Source organism: Numenius arquata, chromosome 8, assembly GCF_964106895.1.
Source record: "Numenius arquata chromosome 8, bNumArq3.hap1.1, whole genome shotgun sequence".
Taxonomy (NCBI): Eukaryota; Metazoa; Chordata; class Aves; order Charadriiformes; family Scolopacidae; genus Numenius; species Numenius arquata.
Genome location: NC_133583.1, coordinates 35,565,229 through 35,589,128, shown reverse-complemented (window position 1 = coordinate 35,589,128; position 23,900 = coordinate 35,565,229). Strand labels below are relative to the sequence as shown.

Genomic DNA, 23,900 nt, shown 5'->3' with positions numbered 1-23,900 from the left:
GTTCCCAAAGCTATTCCTTCCCTCTAACCAGTCCTTCTCCTCTGCCAAGACCTCAAGCTTATTTCCTGCTTTAACCCCTGTACAACACAGACAACTTTCACCCTCACAGATGGATAAATGCAAATATGCACTTAATGTATGCCTTACCACAACCCTACTCTTCATTTGCTGAGCTGAACCAGTGAACCTGAATTTCAAATGCTCATGGAGGATTTATCAATGATATTCTGGCTCCATAAGCATTTCTAATTTCTGAGCTACTTGAATGCAAACAGCAATGTGAAAAGCCTTGAAAGTCACAGATTAAATACGTCATAATGAAAACCGCTGAACTACAATTCACCGTTATTAATGAAAGAGAGAAAAACACTAAGGGATTTTTTTTTTATATATTCCAAACACCATATAAGTTAATCTCTAAGTAAAATATGGCTCTGACTGGTCTACAATGGCCTAGACAGCACTTACATCTTGACTGACAAGTCAATATCTTTATGTTGCTATACCATAACATGATTGAGTCTGTAAATTAACCTCTGTTATTTTCTATGACATTTACAGTTCACCCCTAGTTTTCCTAAGAAATAAAATGTCTTCAGTGTAAGTTTCAGGTACATAGGGAGAAAAAAAGAAAAAAGAACAGAGCTTTAACAGAACTACAGGTTGTAACTTCAGGTCTCAAATTTAACTGCTATGTTAACAAAGATGAATCAAACCTGGCAGTGAAAACATATGGAATTAAATTTTGACCAATCCAAATCTTTCATGAAAAAAAAATCCACTGGCATTTTAAAGACAGCACTTCAAATTTTTTTCAAATACTTTAAAACCACATACACTTCATTCTATAAGAAACTGCATTCTTCCACTCTCCTCTCAAAAATTTTGTATAGGCATTAAACTGAAGATTATAAAGACTGTCTTCTAGTTTATTGACCTGAGAGAGTACAAGCATCACACTTGGCTATGGCTGTAACAAAATACACCTGCACTACAGCAGAGCTCACACGATGATCTTTAAGGTCCCTTCCAGTCTATGATTCTGCTGCAGAAAATAAGCATCTCTATGTAACAGGAATGCTAGAATGCTAAGAGAATGTTTCCCAAATGACAAATAGCACGATCACCAGTATGATGACAGTACAGGAGATAAAACAATATATGAATCACGTACTTGCTCAAAAAAATCCTCCTATAGAATTCGCTTAAAAGTCTACTTGCTTAAATAAATTGACTGGGGGGAAAAGGTAGCTTAGCTGACGTCGAACAAAATTATGAAGAAAAAGCATCTAAAGTTGATACCCGAAAAACCTGTGAGTTTAGCTGACAGTTTCTATAAGGATGATAAATACAAGCGACGGCGAGGCAGACCAGTAGCCCCAACCCGAGGCGCCCTTTAATCCCCTCACGGGGTTTCCAACACCCAGGTGCCGAGCGGGAGGTGGCCATTGACCGAGACGGCCTCTCCGCGTTCCTTCAACATCCACCCACAACAACCCCGCCGGGACACAGAGGGGAAGCCCACACACCCGCCGGGCCGCGAGTCTACCCGGCCGGGGCCCACCCGCTCCTCCCGCCCTCAGCCCTCTCCCGGGGAGGCGCGACTTGCCTGCGAGGCCGCAGCCTGGGAGGGGCCGCAGGGCAGGGCCTGCCCGGCCCAGCGCGGCCTCCGACGCCCAGCAGTGGCGCGGTTGCCCAGCCACCGGGCGATAGGGAAGAGAGGGCAGCCGGGGGCGGCGGGCGGTGGCCGAGCCGGCTCAGGGCGCGGGAGAGGGACGGGCAGGGCGAGTCTCCCGCTTCGGCCGCCGGAGGCTCCGCGTTCTCCCGCAGCCCGGCCCCGCCCCGCCGGCGCCCTGACAGCATCCCCGGGACCCGGATGGGGCCGCGCCCACCGCCCCCTGCGGCCGCGCCCCAGTGCCCGGATGGAGCCGTTCCGCTGGGTCGGAACGGCGTCCTGCCGCGGCGCGGGCAGTTTTCCCCCCCCAGGCTCCGCCGCCCGCTACCGCCGCCACAGGAGCGGGGCCGCAGGGCGGAGGCGCGGCCCCTCGGCCACCGGGGCGGTGCCACAGCCGGCAGCGAGGGGCTGCCCCGGATCCAGTCCCTGCCGCCGCTTCCTGCTCCCGCCCCGCCTCACCATAGAGATGACAGGGGCGGCGTGGGCCGCGGGGCCTGCCGGGAAGGGAGCGGCGTGCCTCGGCCTCGCAGCTTAAGTGTCCCGGTCGGCGGCGGCGCCGAGCCTGCGGGAGGGAGCAAGCAAGCAGCGCCGGCTGCCGCCATCATGTCGGCGGGGAGCAGCGCTGGCGAGTGGTGCCTCATGGAGAGCGACCCGGGCGTCTTCACGGAGCTCATCAAGGGCTTTGGTGAGGGAGAAGCAGGAGTGGGGCCGGGGTCGCGTCGCCGGGCAGGCGGTGGGGCTCTGACGCCGCAGCCCCGCGGGTGCGAGACCAGCCCTCCCGCCGCGTCTAGCAGGACCGGCCCGGCTCCCTTGCTGAAGAGCGCGGGGCCCTGTTGGGCTGAGCCCGGCCGCCGCGTGGCTGCGGGCGGGGAAGGGGACGCGGGGCACGGCGGAGGCTCGGCCCGGGCCGGGGCACGGCGGAGGCTCGGCGCCGGCGTAGCGAGCGGTGCCGCTGGGGCGCGGGGAGCGTCGTAAACGTGCTCCCGTGGAAGCTCTCGGCGTGGCGGTGAACGGCCGCGAGTGGGAACGAACGCGTCTCCGGTGACCTCTGCGCGGCTGTCCCGGCCGCGGGCCTTGCCCGCAGCGCCTAGCTCCTCCCGCTCTCGGGCGCCGTCCTTCCCCGCCAGCCTGCGCGTCTCGCACCTACCCGCCAACGGCAGCGGCCGGTCTCCCGGCCCAGGGGGGCTGTGAGGGCCCCGAGCCGCCGCTTCGGGCTGCCCCGCCGCGGCCCAGCCGTTCCCGCGTTCAGGAGGGTGGGCGCCCCGTCGCGGGGCGGGCTGTGCCGGGTAGCCCGTCCTGTCGCCCAGGGCACATGCACGCTGCTGCTGGAGAGCTGGGTAAGCACATGCTGCCGCGGGGAGAAGAGCTGCGTTTGCCAAGGGCCGCCAGATACGCGTTTGGGTGGTGTGCCAGCAGGCTGGGTTAGAGAGTCTCCGGGGCAGGGGACGACATGGGAACCGGCTGTGACCAAGCTGAGCTGTGGCGCTTGGCAGTAGGTGCGGTAGCCTGCGAGGGGCTGCTTTGGGTTTTAGTACATTAAATTTTATGTTGGATTGCGTTTAATATTCTTAGCGATACTGTTATTATATAGTTATAACAACAGATAGGTCTACTCAGGTTTTTGGCCAAAGAAGCAAAATGATTTTATGCTAGATTACATTGATTTATCATTTGTCACATCTTTCTCTTGCAAGTGAAGTCCAGATGTGCTTCTCCTTTTGTGTTTCTATTTAAATAATAGAAGAGTCTTCCATGTACTAGGTATTTGAACTTTTGGGGTTCTGGAAACATCTTGCGTGAGTGTTTATTTACAGTATTTTCAGTTTACTACCATAGGTAACTTTGTCTTTCTCTAGAGTCACGTGTTTTAAGTTTTTGAGTAGCTGACAATGTCTTTAAAAAGAATATTATTTTCAGTTGAGCAAAGGATGTGATGTGAACAAAGATATGTTAATCTCTTCTGCTTCTTTTTTAAATGCAGCTGTGTTATAAAGACAACATCACCATACACAGGAGAAAGTCTTGAAATAATTTCTCTTGACCTGTCTTGTTTGTTTGGTCTGCTTTTTTTTTTTTTTATGAAGGTGCATTAAAGCCTGTAAATAGACCTTTTCATAACCTGGACGTACAAGTTGTAAATGTTACCATAGTTCTTTCATGTGTCTGTCTTTAACGTCTGTATCCCTTTTAAATGGGGTAGTTGAAGAAACTTGTTTTTTTCCTTGTTTCAGGTTGCAGAGGAGCACAAGTTGAAGAAATATGGAGTTTGGAACCAGAGAACTTTGAAAAATTGAAGTAAGGCACTTCTCTTGCTTCTCTGTGGTTTTTATTTACATTTGTATGAAGTAATTTTATTTACATTTCTCTATGAAATAATGTGTACTAACCTCAGTGGGTTTTTTGGTGTTTTTGTTGGTTTTTTACTGTTGTTTTTTTCTTCAGTTTCTGTAGAAGTTCATTAGGATTTTGATTTAATTGCATACCTGCTTTGGTACTTAATCTAGCTTTTCTGATTTCAGAAAGAGAAGCTAATAGCAGGTAGAATGTGAAAATAAATTTCTAATTATTTTGTCATTGGATTGGGTTATATCCTTCGACAAACTTCTGTTCCTTGCTTTATCTCCCTTCTTCCTCACATAACACGATGTTGTATCTGTTGCCTTAAATTAATTTAGTATACTTAGATACTTTTGTAACTCGTTTTTCCTGCAGAACCACTTCCACATGTATGTGAAGGCAAATAGTCGTCTTATAACTGACGATGACTGATATAATATGGAATAGTTCTGCCCTCATTAGGCAATATTAATTCTTCTACCATGTTGTCCATGATGCATTGAGTGTTATCCATGTTCACTTACAAGATTTTAAGAGGACAACGTCATCTAACCAAGATCATGCTCTGTTCCTGTGCAAATATCCTATGCTTGTATAAATAATCTTTCAGAAGATGTAGTTTTAGAATTTTTGTCTGACCAAAGATAATTGACAAGTGATGCCTGAATGGCAGGAATGTTAATTGAATAGTGGTTTATTTGCTTCATCAGAACATTACCTGTTTTGTTCATAAAGTGACAGCCTTGCTTCTTTGTACAGATGGGTGTTTATCTTTCTAGTCATGAGTGATGGCCAGCTGCCTTCTTACGCATACATGCAATATTTTAACTTAAACACTAAGAGTTAAAGAATATAATAGCACATAGCATTTTTTTGATTCCATCTGTGGACCCACTGTTAAAAAAGGCTCCTCAGATTTCTGGTCAGAGCTTAGGAAAATTATCTCATGCAGTACAGTAGTATGTTTACCTTTTGCAGAAAAAACTTTGATGATGATGACCTTAAAATCAGTTTGATACGATGAATAATCTTTTGCTTAATTGTAGCTGTAGATTTTGTAACAATTATTTCCTTCACTAATGCATTTTTGGTTTATGGGGATCCTAAATACAGTGTAACTTGCACTAAAAGCTGTTTACTATACAAGTCTGAAGAGCAAGACACAGTTTCAATGGAGGAAAACTGGATTTGTCTTACTTCTCAGAGAGATAACTCAAAGCATAAAGTTTCACAAGAGCTCCTCTTATCTTTGAGTATTTCATTTATGCCTAAGAGGATTACCAAAACTCTAGTTCCAGCTCTTGTATATGCTTGACAAATGTTTTGACAGCTATTTGTCACTAACAAATTCAAAAGAGTGTTGTGCAACTATGAGAGTTACAGTAACCAGGAAAACTGGTCCTGACTTAAGAAAATTACTGACTAAATGCTAATTCAGTTTGGGATGGTTTAACATATACAGAAAGAAGCCTGAAGCATGTTCTGCATAATTAAAAGACCACATCTGAATATTTCAGTGCAGGTTGCCTATGTTTAGAAATAAATAATTAAGAGAACTACTGTACCAGCATACAGTTAAATTATAATAGAGGTTTCTGGCTTTGATTTTTATTTTTTTTTCCTATCAATTTTATTTTTTAGGCCAGTGCATGGGCTGATTTTCCTCTTCAAGTGGCAGCCTGGAGAGGAACCAGCAGGTTCTGTTGTTCAGGATTCCAGACTGGATACAATATTTTTTGCTAAACAGGTATGATAAGTTCAGTATTTTTTCTTAGGTATATAATGAAACATGGCTTTTTGTTAATATATGCATAAAATGAACATTTTACAAGGTGAAATAACTTCAACAAATTCTGTGAGACTAGGGACTATGTATTAAAAGATGGTTAACAAAGAAAATCATATTGATCTGTCAAGTCAGACAAAAATATCATCAGGTATGGAATAGTAAAGCTCTTACTTATTTGTCAACCCATTCCTATAAGAGTAAGTAACTCTTCTGTGCACTGAGGAATTACTTGGTAAATGTTCTCAGCAGAATGAGCAAATTATTTTTTTGAAACCACTTTCAACAAATTCTAGGAAGAAATGTTTATTTTGGTCCAGTTTTTATTTCTTGTTTCTCAAATGCTCTGCAGCCAGGGCAGCATAGCTCTAGGATAATACTTTCCTGCAAGAGTTTGCAGATGATTTTGGTGTGGAAGTTTTAAATATTTAAATCAGTAAGGTGAGTTTAAATTAAAAACATTTTTTCCTGTAATTTTTGCTAATGTAATCCATTGTGTTTTATTAAATACCAAGTAGTACTGAAATTCTGTGTTAGATAGGCTGCTGTGTGTTTTGTTTGCAAGCAAGAAAAGCAAGAGAAAGTAACCAGAATGAAAGTAGTAGGACTTAAAAAAATAGGAGTGATAAATATTTTTAGTTCTTTTTGAAGACCTGCTTCTCAAACAATGATAAATCTAACAATCCAAACAAGAAATGTAACCCTATGTGTGTTAATTACAAAGCATTCATATCAAAGAGCAAATTATTAGGCTTTCTATGAAGAGTGATGCATAGACTGGATGTTGGTTTGGGGCTTTTTTTGTTTATGGTGGGTTTTTTGGTTGTTGGGGTTTTTTTGTGTGTTATTTTTTCCTCCACAAATGCAGAAGTGTTTTGTATGTAAATTTCAGGATGTAAAGAAGTCTCCACACACTTCTAGCTAAAAGTGTAGAAATATGGAAAGCAATGGAAACATTTGGTGTATCTATAGCTCTCCTGGCCACTCTGTGCATGTGCTTCTGTTGTGCAGATAATCATCTTTAATTTGTTTCTTTTATAATCACCTTATGGTTTCATGCTATTGTGGATTACTTTATTCCGGGATCTTTTTTAATATTGTTTTCTTCCTTCTTCTACGGCTGCAGCTCTTGAGTCCTGCCAAGCAGTATCCACCATTCTTATGATACAATGATGAGCAGTAGTTTGCCAAAGATCTTTATAGGTTGATGGGTCTGGTAGACACTGATTTAGGTTGTCATTTCTACCCAATCAAACATACTGTTAGCGATTAGTAGGCTGTGGTTACAGAATAGCCTTGATGCAAAGAACCTCAGGGAAAATCCTTGATATAACTCTCAAAGGGTAGTTGTGTGGCAGGAGGAGATTACTCTGATGTGAATCGAGAGAGGGTTTTTTAAGATGAGGGCAGATTTACCCTCATTCAAGGGATTTGGTCTTTCTTGTTTCCTGTGAGTAGATGAGGTTCTCCCAGAATTACCATTCCTGTGGATGCTGAAAATTTTCAAAGCATTTGTCTGCTTGCTCCACTTCTTTTGCTTTTTTTCCCCTTTCCACTTCCCTTTTTGAGGCATGACACTGCATTTAAAAGTAGCTAAAAGGAGCTTTGTTGAGCTTTAAGTTGGGATTGCAGAATGTACATCAGAAAATTTGGATAGTGTTAGACTTGCTAACAGAAACAGAAAATTAAAGGCTAACAATAAAAAGTCTTCTTAATTTTGTAGCTTTCTTTGAAGCATTCATGTTTTACTGTTTTCTTAAGCCTGAAACTTCTTTGTGGAGGTGTAGGAACTTTCTAATCTTCACCTGCTGTCTTTAAGGAGGATGTGCTGGAGTGACTTAAGAATTCATTGATTTCAGCATGGAAAACAATTTCTAGAAGCGTTAACTATTTTAAAATAGTAGTACCTAGTTATGCCACTTGATGGCATGAAATAGATGTTTCATAGAATCATAGAATGGTTAGAGTTGGAAAGGACCTTAAAGATTATCTAGTTCCAACCCCCCTGCCATGGGCAGGGACACCTCCCAGTAGAGCAGATTGCTCAAAGCCACATCCAGCTTGACCTTGAACACTTCCAGGGATGTGGCATCCACAGCTTCCCTGGTTTCATAAATAACTTGCAAAGAGTTTAAATTAGAATATCTTTTTCATATTTTAGTATTGTCTGTTAGCCAAGTACAGTGGCTTAGCAAAATCAAAACATTTTTTGTAGACGTACATCAGATAAATGAAAGAAACTGCTTTTGATATTTTTGGGGGGATTTGTAATACCAGTTTAGGTCTAGTGACTTTCACGTTTGAGGAAGTTAGCCTTAGTTAGAGATCCAACTGGACAAGCTACATTTTGAAGACTGGTAGTGTTTTCTCAAGCAAATGGCTGATCTGATGATGAGAGCAGGATGTCTGTCGCCTTTTGACTTCATGGTTCTGTTCCTCTCTTGTGATGGCTCAGCAGTTCATTGAACTACCCTGAGCCAGGGCAGCTCATCAGCCAGCAGTTTTCTGTAGATTCTCTGTGCATATTTTCTGGGCTGGTCTCCTGCAATGTTATGAGATGTATTTGTTCAGTGAGTCTGTACAGACCAAAGCTGGTAAAAGGTAAGTGAGAGAGAACAGGAGTTTCTTTATAGTATAACTGAGGTTATTGCATTTCTTGAAATCACAGTCTGTGAGTCCTTCCGAGTCACCCAGGAGTACAAGGGAAGACAAGTATTAATATTAAATATTTCTATCATAAAATAGCAACTCCTCTCAGCTCTCATGCAACTGGGCTCATGGGTCTTTTTTATTTTCTTTATGCATGTTTTAAGTCCAATTTCATGGTGGCTTTGAGGATGGGGTTTTATAATATTTCAAGGATCTTCTTCAGATGTCAAGACTCTTTTTTTATTTCTTAATTACAAAAGTGATGAGCAAAATAACTGTATGTTCATTTGTAGGCTGGAACTCCAGAACAAATATATTTGTTTTCTGGGTTAGCAAAATTTTTATGACATTTAAGATTATTGGTCTGTTGATCTCTATCTTCAAAACTGATGTGACACTGGAGCCTTAAAATCTCAAGAAGTCTTTGCCTCTCTTTCCTTTCCCATAGGCTTTCTACTTTTAAATGTTACCATCTAAAGAGATCTGCTACAACCCATTTTACTGCAGAGAAGTAGTCTTGCTCATGCAGGATTCAGTATTGTTAATAAGTAACAACAATTTAGTATGGGAAATAAATGATGCTATTACAACATGGCTCCATTTCTGTTCAGTTTTAGATAAATGTTCCATCTTAACATTGTTGCGTTTGGGAGGTGGGGTGGAACCTTAGTGAGGTGTAAAATCTGCAGTTGTCAAACTGTCTAGCAAAATAAGTGTAAAAATGCATTAGGAAGCACAATTTTGGTAAGAAGCTTGTGCATGCACACATTTTACTCATATCCACTTTCATAGTGATGTTGTAGTTGAATTCCAGATGACAACTAGATCTTGTTCAAAGTTAAATCATAAGTATGTTGGGGGGGTGTTGAATTTTAAAGTCTGTCTAATATGCATGCATATTAAAGGATTTTTTTTTTAATTGTCACTTTTATGTCCACTCATGTTAAATTTGGCCTCCCTGTTATGCCTAGGTATGATTTGGTCCTCTATTTGAGGCCACAGAACTCTGGATGATCTTACATACCCTTTGAGCTAGGATACCTAGGCACAATGAGGTGAGTTAAGGATACAATTTCAGCCTTAACTCTGAACTTCCTGATTTCTGTGTTGCTTAAGTAGGCACTTGCTGTTATTTTTACACACAGTGGCTACACGATTGTACCACTCAATGTATTCAGCTGCCTTCAGCAGTTCTGAATAGCTGTATTCTGTGCTGATCACTGCGGAAGTGGAAGTGTCTTGACAAAAAAGAGCACCATTGTTGCAGACTTCTGTACTAAATTTTTTTAGTTTAATAAGATCTTCAGGTTTTATTACTGAAGTATTGGTATCATGCCTTTGTTTTGTGCCATGTATTTATTTATGCCGCATTGTGATGATAAAACATTACAATTGTGTTATTAAAACATTACCTTCATTAATTGGGAATAAAAAACTATATACCTTCATAAGGAGGATCTTCTAAATGATACTACTAATAACAAAACTTTGGTCTTTATTTATCTTTGTCCCTTAATGGAAGCATATTATATGTATTATTTTAACATTTCCAATCTTCTATTGATTTCAAAGTAAAAAAATTTTGACGTTTTCAGGTTTGGTAGCATTAAGAGAAACCAGATATCTGTGTTAAAGCTAAACATGGGATAACAGATAATTTGTACGAAGGAAAATGAACTTGCAACACATCTAATCAAAGTCAGATTTTCAGAAATTGAATATAACTATAGGAAGATTATGTCTTTATTTGGAAGGAATAAAAATAAATAAAATTAGATAGGGTATTTAAACAAGAATAAGTTTCGGAACTTTGTCCTAAAGCTGAATTTTTCACATTGAGCTTTGTAAAGCCAACTGTTTTGTAACATTGGTGTGCTTAGTAAGTGAACCCCAGTGATTTGCTAGTTATACTCCCAATTGCAGCATGGAGTTGTCCACAGGTAAACCATCAGATAGAGGATACAAGTCAAGAACTTAAAGTGCTTCAGCCTTAAATTGGTCTAGAAACTCAGATTGGATCCTTAGGAAAAGATGCATGCTTATGAAGTTATGCATCTTAATTGAAGAATGTGTCAGAGTAGCCTATTCACATGGTTCCTTTATTTTAAGCTAAGATTCACTTGGGGATATGGTAATCTCAGTTTTTTTTGAGATCGTCTCACTTATGTGCATATATGTATCTGTCTATATATTGTTTTCTTTAAAATATTATTAAATACCCCTTGTAGCTTTGGTAGCAAAATCTTTGAAATATGGGTATCTACTTTAAGTTGGAGTCCTGAATATTAATCAATCAAGTATCTCACTTTCTGGCCAGAAATATACAGGCAAATGTTGGGATTTATGAACAAATACAGAAAATCCTCTTAATTTTCCTCAAGTCAAAATAAAAATCAGGGACACCTGCATATATTGTCATGCTATCCAAATGCAGAAAATTTTTTCTGCCAAGGCTGGGTCACATTAAGTAAGAGGTACATTGGAAATTAGGACAGGTGGGTATCCTGACCAATTTCTCTCTCAGAGGATTTGCTAGCTTGTGTGTATAGCGGTGCTGGACTGGCTGGGTACATTGATAGGGTGCTGTGCCCAAGTGACAAATAAACCTTCCACTTGTCTGCATTTGGTACTGCAGTCACCACCACCTCCTCGCTCTGTGTGTGCTCTTCACCCTGCCCATGAGCTGCTTCTAGCTAGGTACCTCCTTCTATCTTGGTAGTTCTCATCACCTAGATCCAGGAACACAGTCTTTTTATGTGTATCACCTGCACTTGCTTCTATTCCTCTGCTACAGAACTGTTCTTGCTGCCTTTTCCCTACCTCCTGCCTCTCTCACTTTCTGAAGAGTGTTCATAGTTTTATTATGTATTTGCATTTCAACAGCTAGGGGCCACTGGTCCAAGACCTGCATCTGTTCCATATTGTTTTATAGCAGTAAGACAAGATTGTTTATCTTGGTCCTTATATATTTTAATATACTCCTTTCATACTGTAGTGGTAGTACAAAAATATATTTATGTTAAAAGGCATCTCATTTAATGATACCACAAATCCCCTGCAGAGTTTAATTTTTCCTCCTATAGCTCCTGTATCCAGCTGGTCCAACACAGTTTCTATATTGATCTTGCCTCTAGACACAAAACATCTCTTAATTTCCCTTCCCTTTTTTGAAGCCATCATTGGTTTAGTGGTCTGCCAGAGCAACTGTTTGTTCTATCTTGATTTTTCAGTAAAAATAGTTACCACTTAGTGCTGTGTCTCCTGATAATGTCCTGTGTTAGTTATCATTTAACAAGTGTGGTTTGCTGTAGTGACTCTCTCTTCATTGTAATAGCACTGTTCTTCACCACAGGTGTCTCTACCTTCTTTCTCCTATCAGCTTAATTGCAATGTTTGTAACCACTGCTTCAGGTTAGCCCACTCTAATTCACTTAGGATCCTGCTTTCATCCTAGTACTACTTCTACAACTGTCTGATACCATTCCCTAGTCATATCTCAGAGAATATTTAGTTCTTGGTTCCTTTTTCGATGTTATAGCATTAATTCTCTTGAATTATGTCATTCTAATACTCTGTGGTTTTTTATTTTTCTGCTGCTGTTCATTATTTTACTGCCCTCGATGAATTTTCCTTCTATATCCTTTATTTTGTAATTGTATGAGCTCTAGCCTTTAGCTTGAGTACCTGCAGTTTGTTTTTCAGTTGCTGCAATCTGTTCTCTGTGTGTAACTGACTCCCTAGATTAACATTTAAGACAACTAGATTGTATTTTTCTTAAATTAAGAAATGCTTTATTATTTCTTTATCATCTGCGCTATATAGACGTAATCTGGACTGAGAACACCTGAAGTATGGAAAATTAGTGTATGATGTGGCTTATAGTATGAACATAGTAGATTTCCCTTTGTTAGGGACTAGCTCTGATTGTAAAACAGGTTGGTGTTTTTTTCTTTTTTTTTTCCTTTCTTGTTGGAAGTGGTTTCGCATTCACGACCCTGAACTAATTTTCATTTTTTTTAATACAAAATCAACATCCTCTCTCCCAGTCCGAAGGTTTAAGTAGCATTTTCAATTGCAATATAGTCTCAGACTGAAGGTGCATTATTTTTCCTAGCCTATAGCTCACTGAGAAAAAAACCTGCTAATGAGAAGTCTTTCTTGTATTACGGCCTTATGCCATTTGATTACTGTGCTTTGAATTAAATCTCAAATTATATTTCATAATCCTTGTAGTCTCTCTTTCTTTAAATACTGTTTAAATACTGTTCGCGTATTACAAAGCAACATTAAAGACATGGCTGTAATATGAAAGGGTTTGTTTATATTTTCTAAAAACGCTTAAGTCTAAGGAACAGTGTCACACAAACTAGTAATTTAACTGTTAGGTTGAAAAGGATAAGGGTATTGTAAATCAAGAAACAAGTGAAAAATCTAAAATATTGTGTGGCTTATTATTCAGCAAACCATTTTATAAAAAAATCTTTGCATCTTGGAACACCTCTAAACTTTATTAGTTTATCCCTAGGATATTTGAAGATTTTTGTCCAACACAACCTGTTCATAAAAATTCTAGGTTCCATAACGTGCTTTATTGCTCCAAATTAATATTTTTCTGAGCTCCTACTCTTGGTAGGAATTCTGAATGTTTGAAGGACATTCTCTTCGGGAGAGTTGCCTTTTTTTAAGACCTTACATGTAATAACGTAATTTGGGCACCTTGCTTTGAGTAGTACTTATCTGTTTTTCCTCTGAGATCAGAGAGTTCCTGTATTTTTTCCTGTGTTCTTTATTAATCACTTTAGGGAGGCTGTGAGGCAGTAGAGTGGTAGAGTTTCAAAGCAGAGGTGTGAAATACCAATTTTTATCAATGAATTGTATGACAGCCATCCAGCGTTCATTTTATTAGTCTCCTACAGCAAAGGCTTTTCTGTAGCTACTCAGACTAGATTTGCTGCCTGTTTTAGAGTGAAGTTGTGATGTGAGTCAGTGTAGAAAGTGTGTGTTTGTAATGAAAGGTGTTGCCAAGCCTAAATTAAATTTTTATCACCAGTACTGAACAAATTCTCAACACTTTTTTTTTTTAGGTAATTAATAATGCTTGTGCTACTCAAGCCATAGTAAGTGTACTATTAAATTGTGCCCATCAAGATATCCATCTAGGAGAGACTTTGTCAGAATTTAAAGAGTTTTCACAAAGTTTCGATGCTGCGGTGAGTGCCTACTATTTTCTGTATTTTAAGTATTATAATGTTATATCTACATTGGCTTACAATTTAATTTTGTTACTTACTTTCAGATGAAAGGTTTGGCACTAAGCAACTCGGAAGTGATTCGGCAAGTTCACAACAGTTTTGCCAGGTAACACGTGTTTTAAATCTAGGCACAATTTGAGCAAATTCTTTTTCATCTCAATTTTTTTTTAATCATTTTCTTTGCAGACAACAGATGTTTGAATTTGATGCAAAGTCTTCAGCAAAAGAAGAAGATGCATTTCACTTCGTAAGCTACGTTCCTGTTAATGGACGGCTATATGAACTAGATGGCTTAAGGGAAGGACCAATTGATTTAGGTAATATTTTATGTTTTTTTCTGAACACCATTTTAACAATAGCTTACTGCAACGAATTGATGTTATCAAAGAAAGTTACTTATTAGAATAAAGGTTATCTTTAAAGGTTTTATAGCATCCTATTCAGGCTCATACATCTCTGTGGTCTTGCTTTTGTGTTGTGTTTTTTTTTTTTGTTGGTCTGAAAATGCAATTTTCTTCCTGCTTCCTCCACATCTCTGATTCTCTCTGCTTTCATTCAGTAATCAAATGAACAGGCCTTGCAATCCAGTGGGCTTCTAATACCTTAATAGTTTTCTTGCAAGAGGGAAGTTTACATAACCCACTTGTCATGGATGTTTGCTCTGCTTACCTGAGGAAATATGTTGTTCTGAGCTGTCTCTAACAAAACCTGGTAGAACTATGTAATACATTTGACTTTCCTTACTGATTGGGTGCAATTCCTTTTGCTAATATTTTTCCCCACGTCTTCCTTTTTGTGGTATTATCAGCCAAGACAATTCCTATGCCATGTTTTCAAAGCTATTTTTTTTTCTCCAGGTTGATTATAAACTACTAATTTCTTTTATCGTTTGTTTCTTCTGTGGGAGCATGTATACAGCTGACTCCATACACTTTTTGTACATTATGTGGCAGGTGTTTACGCACTATCCTCTTTCTCCTTAGGTAGCAAATATTTTCTCAATGGTTTAAAAAAGAATAGCTACTTCTGTTTACAAAGGCCTGTTTACAAAGGCCAGCAATGACAGAACAAGGGGTAATGGCTTTAAACTGGAAAAAAGCAGATTTAGATTAGACATTAGGAATAAGTTCTTTACCGTGAGGGTGGTGGAGCACTGGAACAGGTTGCCAAGGGACGTGGTTGAGGCCCTTTCCCTGGAGACATTCAAGGTAAGGCTCGACAAGACCCTGGGCAACCTGGTCTAGTTGGGGGTGTCCCCACTGACTGCGGGGGGGGGGGGGTCGGACTAGATGACCTTTGAAGGTCCCTTCCGGCCCAGAGGATTCTGTGATTCTCTGATTCTAGCATAGTTTTATTCTCTGAAAGACTTGTTCCTGTTTTGTGTCTTGTAATCTTTCTTAACTTGTGGTATGTGGGACATGTTGTGTCTTGAAAAGTTCTACAGTGCCTGTCACGGGTCTGCACTTTCTTTTGAGTCTGTTCTCAATTTCAGTATGTTCCACTTCCAGAGTGTTTTCCCAATATTTTTTGATAGTGGTATTTATTTTTAGGCTGAGTAATGGCTTGCTACTAAATCTCATCTTTAGTCTGGCTAGAGAGACTATACAGTCTGCACACCTACCAATGGCATAACTTGATTTTAAGATAAACTAAAAAAAATAACTAAAGGTGATTTTATAAGTTGATAATGCCTCTTTAACAATTTCAAGACCTTAAAGCAAATGAAGTCTCATGACCTTTTGACCATAAAATCTATCATATATTCTTTTATATTTTTCTGTCTGACTTTTTAACATTGTATTGTATCTACATAGTATTAACTCTTTATTTCATCTAAATGGAACAGCTGTAACTATGCATAACTTTTTTTTCTTTTGCTGTTTACTTTTATGTTGTCATCAAAATCTTGTATAATGTATTATTTTTTCACTTCTGGTATTTCTTGTTATCAACAAAATAAGCTAGATGCTTTTGCCCTTAAAACTTAGGTTTGCTCTGTTGCTTTGGTCAATATATTATCTAAATAGTTATTAAAAAATGTGTCTTCCACCACCTGAAAAATCACCTGAGTAATTTGAGACTGCAGCTGCCAAGCAAAAACTAGTTACATACTCTGAAGTTGCTGCATAATCCTGAATTATACAAGTCTTGAATTTGCAATAAAGTTTACAAAGATTTATTTTTTTGTGTTTTTTCCTAGGTGCATGCAATCAAGATGACTGGATAAGTGCTGTACGGCCTGTCATAGAGAAACGTATACAAAAGTAAATGGTCATGATGCTTTTAAAATATAGCGCCTTGAATATGTTTAAAAAAACCTTATGCTTAATTTCCTTCAATTCAAGTCTTTCAACTGAATTTCTAAGGAATGACGCCTATGCATCATTTTTATGTGCATATCACTGTGTGACTTCAGAACCTATTGCCCAACATGACCCAAATGTGATGATAGATAAATCTCAAATACGCTGTGCTCCTGTATGATTAATCAAAGTAGGTATCTGTGTAGTGAAGAGAGATCCTACTAGTACCCTGAAAAAGGAAAAGCAAGATTATTAACTCTTAGACATCTGTGGGTCTTTGTGAGTGAAAAATAAGAGTGCCGTTACCATGGATAAAGTTTGGGGGTGCATTTATAGTTAAAAATACCAGAAAATAACTATATCCATATAGCTGGTATTTACAGAGAACAAGTTTTCCTTAGGTATGTGGCTTGTTTTAGAAATATAAGCTAGAAAAACATACTGCAGAAGTTTCCAGCTTCTTAGCTCTGACCCCAAACTGCAGCCCCGGGTGTGTTAGAAATTACTTTGATTTTATGCCGTCTTAGAAAATAAATTTCAAAGTCTTTTACTTGAAGACTTTATTTTTGATAAGCAAACCGTTGCTACCAAATTGCATTTGGAGAATTTAAACTGTGAAAGGCCCGCTAGACTAACTGTTGAATGTACTTTCCATGTTGTATGAAGAAATCTCCAACGTTTTCTATCAAGTAACAGTAACAAGAAAGCACAAACTATTGTGTGCAGCAGTCTTGTGCAAGTTTTGTTGTCAACTGTATCATATTTTGTTTTCTTTTTTGGACAGTTTCAATATTTGTTTTTTGTTACCACACACAGGATTAGTAATATCTTGGGAGAGGAGGTTCTTAGGAGTTACATATTGGATAGTGCTCATCTGAGGTCTGATTTTATTTCGTGGCAAGATTGAATCTGTAGCACAACTTAATGTAGTAGATCCACTTGGATTTCTTTTCCACAAAATGCATTCCTTTATAATGAAATCATGGAGGAGGTTTTTGAGTTGTCATGATAGTGATGAATTTTGAAAGTGGTTTGTTTTGTTTACTTCCTGGTTTAGATACAGCGAAGGTGAGATAAGGTTTAACTTGATGGCTATTGTATCTGACAGAAAGATGATATATGAGCAGAGGATTGCAGAATTACAGCAGCAATTGGCAGAGGTAGGTCATGGTATTTTATTTACTGTAGTAGTTCTCTGATAATAGTTCCACGTCTTCAGTCTCTTACTCAGCTCCTTCTTTCCTTGCTCCAAATGGAATATCACTAAAAAAAGCAGGGAACAATTACTATATATCTGTTATCTGTCCAGCGCAGTGCCACGTGGATGCACTCATGCAGCTCTGGTTAGTTCTGAGTGAGCTAATTTGAGCACTCGGTACAGTATGACCGTATCATTGTGGCTCTGTCTTGACTAATTTGCTGTGGTAGTGGAACTATTCCTAGTACCTGAGCTAATCTTCTCGTAACTAACTGCAGAAATTCCTTAAAAGTTTCTCTAACTGTAAGCAAAACCAAATCTTTCTGTGAGAGAAATACTCTTAAGGCAACACGTATTTTAATTTTAAAAAAAAAAAGTAAATGCAGTAACATCATCCATTGAACTTTATCTCTTTTGTGGAAGGAGGAGCCTATGGATACAGATCAAAGTAGTAATATGTTAAGTTCTATACAATCAGAAGTTGCAAAATACCAGATGTTAATTGAAGAAGAGAACCAAAAATTAAAAAGATATAAGGTATGTAACCTTTGCTTTTCTGATGAAACTATTGGATAAATTGTAAGAAAAAGCCAGCTTTTATATTTATGGGAGGCTGTTGCAATTAATCTGAAGGAACTGGATGGGTACTAGAAAGACAATGCTATGTAAATTCATGTTGCATTCTGGAATTTACAGGTTAATTACCAGTTTGCTTCCTTTTAGCATAAGGTTTGCAAGTCTGCCTGAAAGTCCACATTGTTTTTTCTGTTTGGGTATCTACTTGGGGTCTGTGGAGGTCATTCCTCTCAGTTGAAAAAAAAATAAAAAATCTATCTCTTGCCTTTCTGAAGGATTGAACCATTGTAGAAGCTGTTTAGTATAACAAAAATAGTTACGCTTTTGCATTACAGAAACATTTAAGTCTTCAGCCTAGGCTGAGGTCACAGCTACCCAAGGGACTGTAAAAATACATAGGCTGGACTGCAGTTTAAGTTGAGGAAAAGGAAAAAGTGAATAATTTAGATAACAGTACTTGTCAGTGTTATAGCAGTGGCTAAACCATATAACTTATTTAATCATTGGGGGGTTTTCGGCTAGTATGACGGAAGACCATAATGAGAATTTGTGCCTTAAGCAGTAAATTCATCTGGCATACCCTTTCTCACTGTGTACTCAGAATTTTACTGCTTCAACTTTATTTTTAGCTGGCTGAAATTGATAGAAGAACTGCAGCTCTTGGGGGAGGGGGCAACGACGGGGATGGGAGAAATCCCTGTTTGGCCATATAATAATTCTGTTAATGCTTTTAATTTATTTTTAGATTGAAAATATTAGAAGAAAACATAACTACCTGCCTTTCATCATGGAATTATTAAAGACTCTAGCAGAGCACCAACAGTTAATACCATTAGTAGAAAAAGTGAGTATTTCCTAGCTGGCTTTCAGGAAACGGTATATTCCTGTAATTCTTCATACCTTCTACTTAAAATGTAAAATACAGTCAAATATCTTAGAAGCATAGATAGCATGAGTTTTTCATTTAAACTGCTACATTCAGATACATTGCCAGTTTACCTGACAGTCCCTTGCAGTTCTCAAGGGGCACAATTCCAATGGAGATTGGTGATTGTGGGACCAACAAACTTTGCACTATTATGCGGAGACAAACTGTATCTCCCCTTTGACAACCTAAACAAATTTTTCTAGTGGCTATATAGGAAAAGGCAATTCAGTATCAGCTAAACGATCTGGAAGGCTGCCTGGCAGAAAAGGACCTGGGGCTGTTGGTCAACAGCTGGCTGAATATGAGCCAGCAGTGTGCCTGGGAGGGCAAGAAAGCCAACAGCATCCTGGCCTGTGTCAGGAACAGTGTGGCCGGCAGGACTAGGGAAGTGATTGTCCCCCTGTACTCAGCACTGGTGAGGCTGCACCTGAATACTGTATTCAGTTTTGGGCACCTTACTACAAGAAAGATACTGAGTGTGTCCAGAGAAGGGCAGCGAAACTGGTGAGGCGTCTGGGGTTGTTTAGCCTGGAGAAAAGGAGGCTGAGGGGAGACCTTATTTCTCTCTACAACTACCTGAAAGGAGGTTGTAGAGAGGTGGGGGTTGGTTTCTTCTCCCAAGTAACAAGTGACAGGACAAGAGGAAATAGCCTCAAGTTGTGCCAGGGGAGGTTTAGACTGGATATTAGGTAAAATTTCTTGACTGAAAGGGTTATCAAGCATTGGAACAGGCTGCCCGGGGAAGTGGCTGAGTTGCCATCCCTGGAGGTATTTAAAAAGCGTGTAGACGTGGTGCTGGGGACATGGTTTAGTGGTAATTTGATAGTGCTGGCTTAACAGTTGGACTTGACGGTCTTAAAGATCTTTTCCAACCTAAACAATTCTATGATTACTTAAATGTATACATACACAGATAAGTTTGTAGAAGATTTATCCTGGACTGTTAATACTCAGTTTTGTTGATTTATCTAGCTGTCAACACTAGATGGCAACCTTTGCCCAGACATTTTCCTAATTTAGGTAGCTTGAGATTTGTCCTTATACTGATTTACTAGCTCATTGTTTTCCACTTTTTTAGGTGTCTAGCTATTAGCATTGATTTACTATTAAGGCTTGTTTATTAAAGTAAGTCTGTCACTTTGGCAAGGTTCTTAAACTGGATGGCTAATCAAGTACTTGAATTGTAATAAGATCAGTGCTGGTTTGTCTATCTACTCAGGTGCTATAGACAGTATCCCTAATTTTGAACTCACGCAGAAAAAGGATCTCCATGTTGTTATAATGAAAAACTAGCTAAATATTTAATGAGTACATTCTTTAGCTTAATTTACTTAGGAAAGTATGTTTGCAAGCCAGTAGTTTATAAGGCAGTATCTTTTGGATTTAGTTTTCAATCTTTTCCTTCTTGAGTAACTTGTGGAGTTTTAATCTAGTTTAATGTTAACGGGAACTACTTGTAACACAATCGAGTTGCTTTTATAAGTAAATTTTCAGTGGACCCAAGTGGCTGGTGATAGCAGATCCTAATTCTAAATCACTGAATTAGATCCCATTCTGTTCAATAATAAGTGGTAACAAGCAGCAGTCTGATTCAGAATGAGCAAACATTTTGACAGAAGGATGGCTAGTACTGCATCTGAATTGTCCCTGTCCACAGCAGGGGGGTTGGAACTAGATGATCTTTAAGGTCCCTTCCAACCCAAACCGTTCTGTGATTCTTCTTGCCTAATCCTTTTTCACTAAATTCATAAGGAAGAAAAAGCTAGTTTCCTGTCAATTTGAACTATCTATCAATTGATACAAGTTATATGACAATCTGTTCACAAATATCTTGGTAGGAACTCTTGTGGGGTTTTTTCCACTCTGCTCTTTTGAAAGATCTAATAAACTAAGATCTTGGTTGCTTCAGAGTTTAATTTGTGATAATCAGTGTATCTGAATGTAGTGTTTTCATGTACCATAATATGTTTTCATTAGGAAGAGTTATTTCTATGTTAAGTAAAATTAATATGGAAGTATGAAAAATGAAGGTTAAATTGTATTTTTAAAATAGTGCTACTTTTCATCTCTCTTTTTCCACTATGGAATAAGTGACCTAATCTTATAGTTTCTTTCGAATTACACATTTAAAACTGTATGTATCCTCAAAAGCCTTTATATGTGAACCTAGTAAAATAGTAGTAGGCTACTTGTGAAGTCTAAATTTACATTTAAAATGTCTCTTTCTATAGCAAATTTTGTTGATTGCTCAAAAATGTAATGAGTAGTCATTCAGAGCTCCAAAAAGATCTTTGTCTTTTCAGAGCTTAACATCACCTCCCTTTATTTTCTAGGCGAAAGAAAAACAGAATGCCAAGAAAGTTCAGGAGGCCAAGTGAAGATAACTTTGCAAAATACATACAATTATGTGCTTCTGAAACTATTTTCATGACAACAAATAAAACTTTTCATAAACTTTAAATTTTGTCCAGCGCACGTTTGACAATTGTAACGGTTTGTCTTGTACTGTATGCACGGGTCTAATTTTCTTCCTTCACCTGCATCTTGTGCATGTAGTACTGCTAAATAATGTTTAGGTTCTCTTGGTCAAATTCAGTATTTAACAGTCTATCTGATTTCTGAAAGCTTGGGAAGTGAACCTAAAAATGTGCAAGGAAAATATATCCATTTTGTCCCACTTGATAATGATACAAATGCCAGAGTTTCAGTATAAGCATGAGCTTTCTTTGCTCATCCCTACTAACAATTATAATGCTATCCAATTGTTCAGTGACATGCCCTGTATCTTTGTTTTTATGATGTGTCTAATTTTTCTACGAAATTGAGAAGTATGAATTTAGCTGTAGAAACATGTGCGAAGACCAATGTATAATCTCAAAAGATTGGCATTGCTTTAGTAGAAAAGATAATAAATATTCCCATTTTTATTTTGGCAAACTTTCTTCTGTGGTATTTTCTTCTTGGATAAGATGATTAGAATATGTATTGGAGACCATCAGCCTTGTAACTGAGTATAGGAGTTTTAAATTTGGATTAGAAAGAAGGGACACTGTTTGGGGGAGTTTGTATTCTTGAATATAAGATTCGTCTGTCTTTTTAAGTGGTAACCTGATGATGCCTGCTGCACCCTGACATTCTTGGAGAATTTGGTCCATAATAGATATCAACTTAAATTCTACTGAAGTCTTTCCATTCTCCTTTTATTTGCATGCTTGGACAAGAGAAGGAATTTTGCTAAAGCAGCAAATTATTTTTACAATTGTCAACAAATTTTAATAACAATTTTTTTAGAAATGAGAAGAACTTTTATTGCAAGCAAACTTTCTGGATCTGAGAAATAAAAAAGGATGGATGCAAAGATAAAATTTTAACAAAATTTGTTAGATGTGAGTGAAAAAAATAATGGTGAAATTCTTGTGTTCTGATTTATTTCAAGGGCCGCTGCTTTCTGCTGGTATAAACATATGGTGTGGCGTAGCTGTCAGAATTGAAATTTGGGTATAATGACAATAAACAATCAGTTCAGTTTCTGTGAAGAATTCTGCCGTATGGCTGCTGTTTCCTGTTGGCCAGAAGAGGTCAGTGTGTCTCCCATTTACTAAAAGTTTAATATAGAATCCCAATGTAAACCTTCAGTGTGATCTCACAGTGTTGTTCTCTGGCTGCCAGTCTTAACATAGTACATAAAAATTTAAGAATCCTGCTGTAGCCTGATTTCTTCCTTCACTGGGTAATAAGTATATTTTGTACATGAATTATTTTAAAATACAAATTTGGTATACAGATAAAAATGTAAAATACAAGCTTGCATGTTCAACAGTGTTTTGGTTTATGAGTGAATAGCTGCCCAAAGACACATTAAAATGCAGTAGTCTGGGGCTTGGCTAAGAGGGTGAGAAGAAAGAAGTGAGACATACCACTAGACTCATTGTTTGCTTCAGAGAAAAAAATTTTTTTTTCCCCAACGTATTATTGCAAATAAAACTTATTTTGGTCACAGAAAAGTCAGATAGAATGAACTTGCACCAGAAGAGTTTGTTACCTCTGAGAAAAGTATTAGAGGAAAGATGGTTGTGGTACTAGTGACACAGTCTTCTGCTCTGTGAAAGATTTGCGATGGAGATTTTGAAAAATAGAAATTGGGAGGCATACGTAAGGCCAATGTTTTTGTATCTTTAGAAAAGGTGTTTATACTTGTTTACATCTGTTCATGAAAATGAGCTGTTACTGCCATTTCTTCCATTTGAATTGCAACATCTAAAACTTTAATGGAAATAATTCTTTACTGGCTGTTTCATTTAGTATTGCAAATGAGCTGATCCGGGCTTTCTTGAAAGTTCATGACACCGCTTTTAATAAATGGGTATTGCAGGGAAAGTGGTTGTGCTATCTGTACATATGCGTATCAGCTTCTTAAATGTCAGATCGAATAGCAGATTCATTCTCATAAAGCTGTAGAGGTGGAAAATGGAGGATATGGAGTCTGTGGGCGCTTTTATATGATTTATCAAACGTAATCAATAAAAACAGGGTCACTCAGGAAAGTGAATGCTTAATGACTTTCATCTCTTAGATGAAAGGGAAGTCTGACTTGAGTTGACTGTTGTGATAGAGAAATTATTTATCCATGAAAAGATAGAGGAAAACTATCTTCCCCTCACCCCGACACATAGATATAAAGAGGTAACTGTAGGAAAAAAAAAATAAATTACTTGGAGATAGTAAATGTATTATATTGTATTCACTTGTACAAAATTCTTTCGAGTGTCTTTTCTGGAGTGTTTTCTGAAATTGACTTTAACTTTCAAGGAATCTTTAATGATACTTTGAATTTGTCAGTCGTGTTTCTAAACTGCATTTTAAGACAGTGTTCATAAATCCTCTCTCTGTTTCCTCAAAACTGTTCCTGTAGGAAGTTATCCTTCTTTTCCCTCCCCCAACTTAGGCCACATGTGTGTTATCTTGCTGCCTTGCAAGGTCATTGATTAGTTAACAATGGATTTATCCTTGAGTTTCTAGGATTAAAGTGCTAGAAGTCCTTACCTTTGCAAGACTTTTGGTCCCGGTGACTTAGTTAATCTGCAGTGTTGGTAATACTCTTAAAAGTGAATAAACAACAGATAACATTAGAAGTTTTTAATTTATTTTAGTTGCAGTAGTGGTATATATTCCAAAGGACAGTGAGGTTATGAAAGC

General features: G+C 38.7%; 1 protein-coding gene across 2 annotated transcripts; it reads left to right on the top strand.

Annotated features, from left to right (window-relative positions):
* The first annotated feature begins 1,922 nt into the window (after positions 1-1,922).
* Positions 1,923-23,242, top strand: UCHL5 (ubiquitin C-terminal hydrolase L5). Of its 2 annotated transcripts, none has more exons than XM_074152857.1 (11): positions 1,923-2,360; positions 3,907-3,970; positions 5,654-5,759; positions 13,532-13,657; positions 13,744-13,805; positions 13,886-14,016; positions 15,900-15,963; positions 17,060-17,162; positions 17,624-17,737; positions 18,522-18,620; positions 21,038-23,242. In XM_074152857.1, exons 1-11 carry the CDS (start codon positions 2,279-2,281, stop codon positions 21,080-21,082), a joined length of 996 nt encoding a protein of 331 aa, XP_074008958.1. In that variant the 5' UTR covers positions 1,923-2,278; the 3' UTR covers positions 21,083-23,242. The 2 variants fall into 2 exon arrangements, with proteins under 2 accessions (XP_074008958.1, XP_074008959.1); XM_074152858.1 differs by having other exon boundaries at positions 2,178-2,360; positions 17,627-17,737; positions 21,038-21,638.
* Positions 23,243-23,900: the final 658 nt, after the last annotated feature.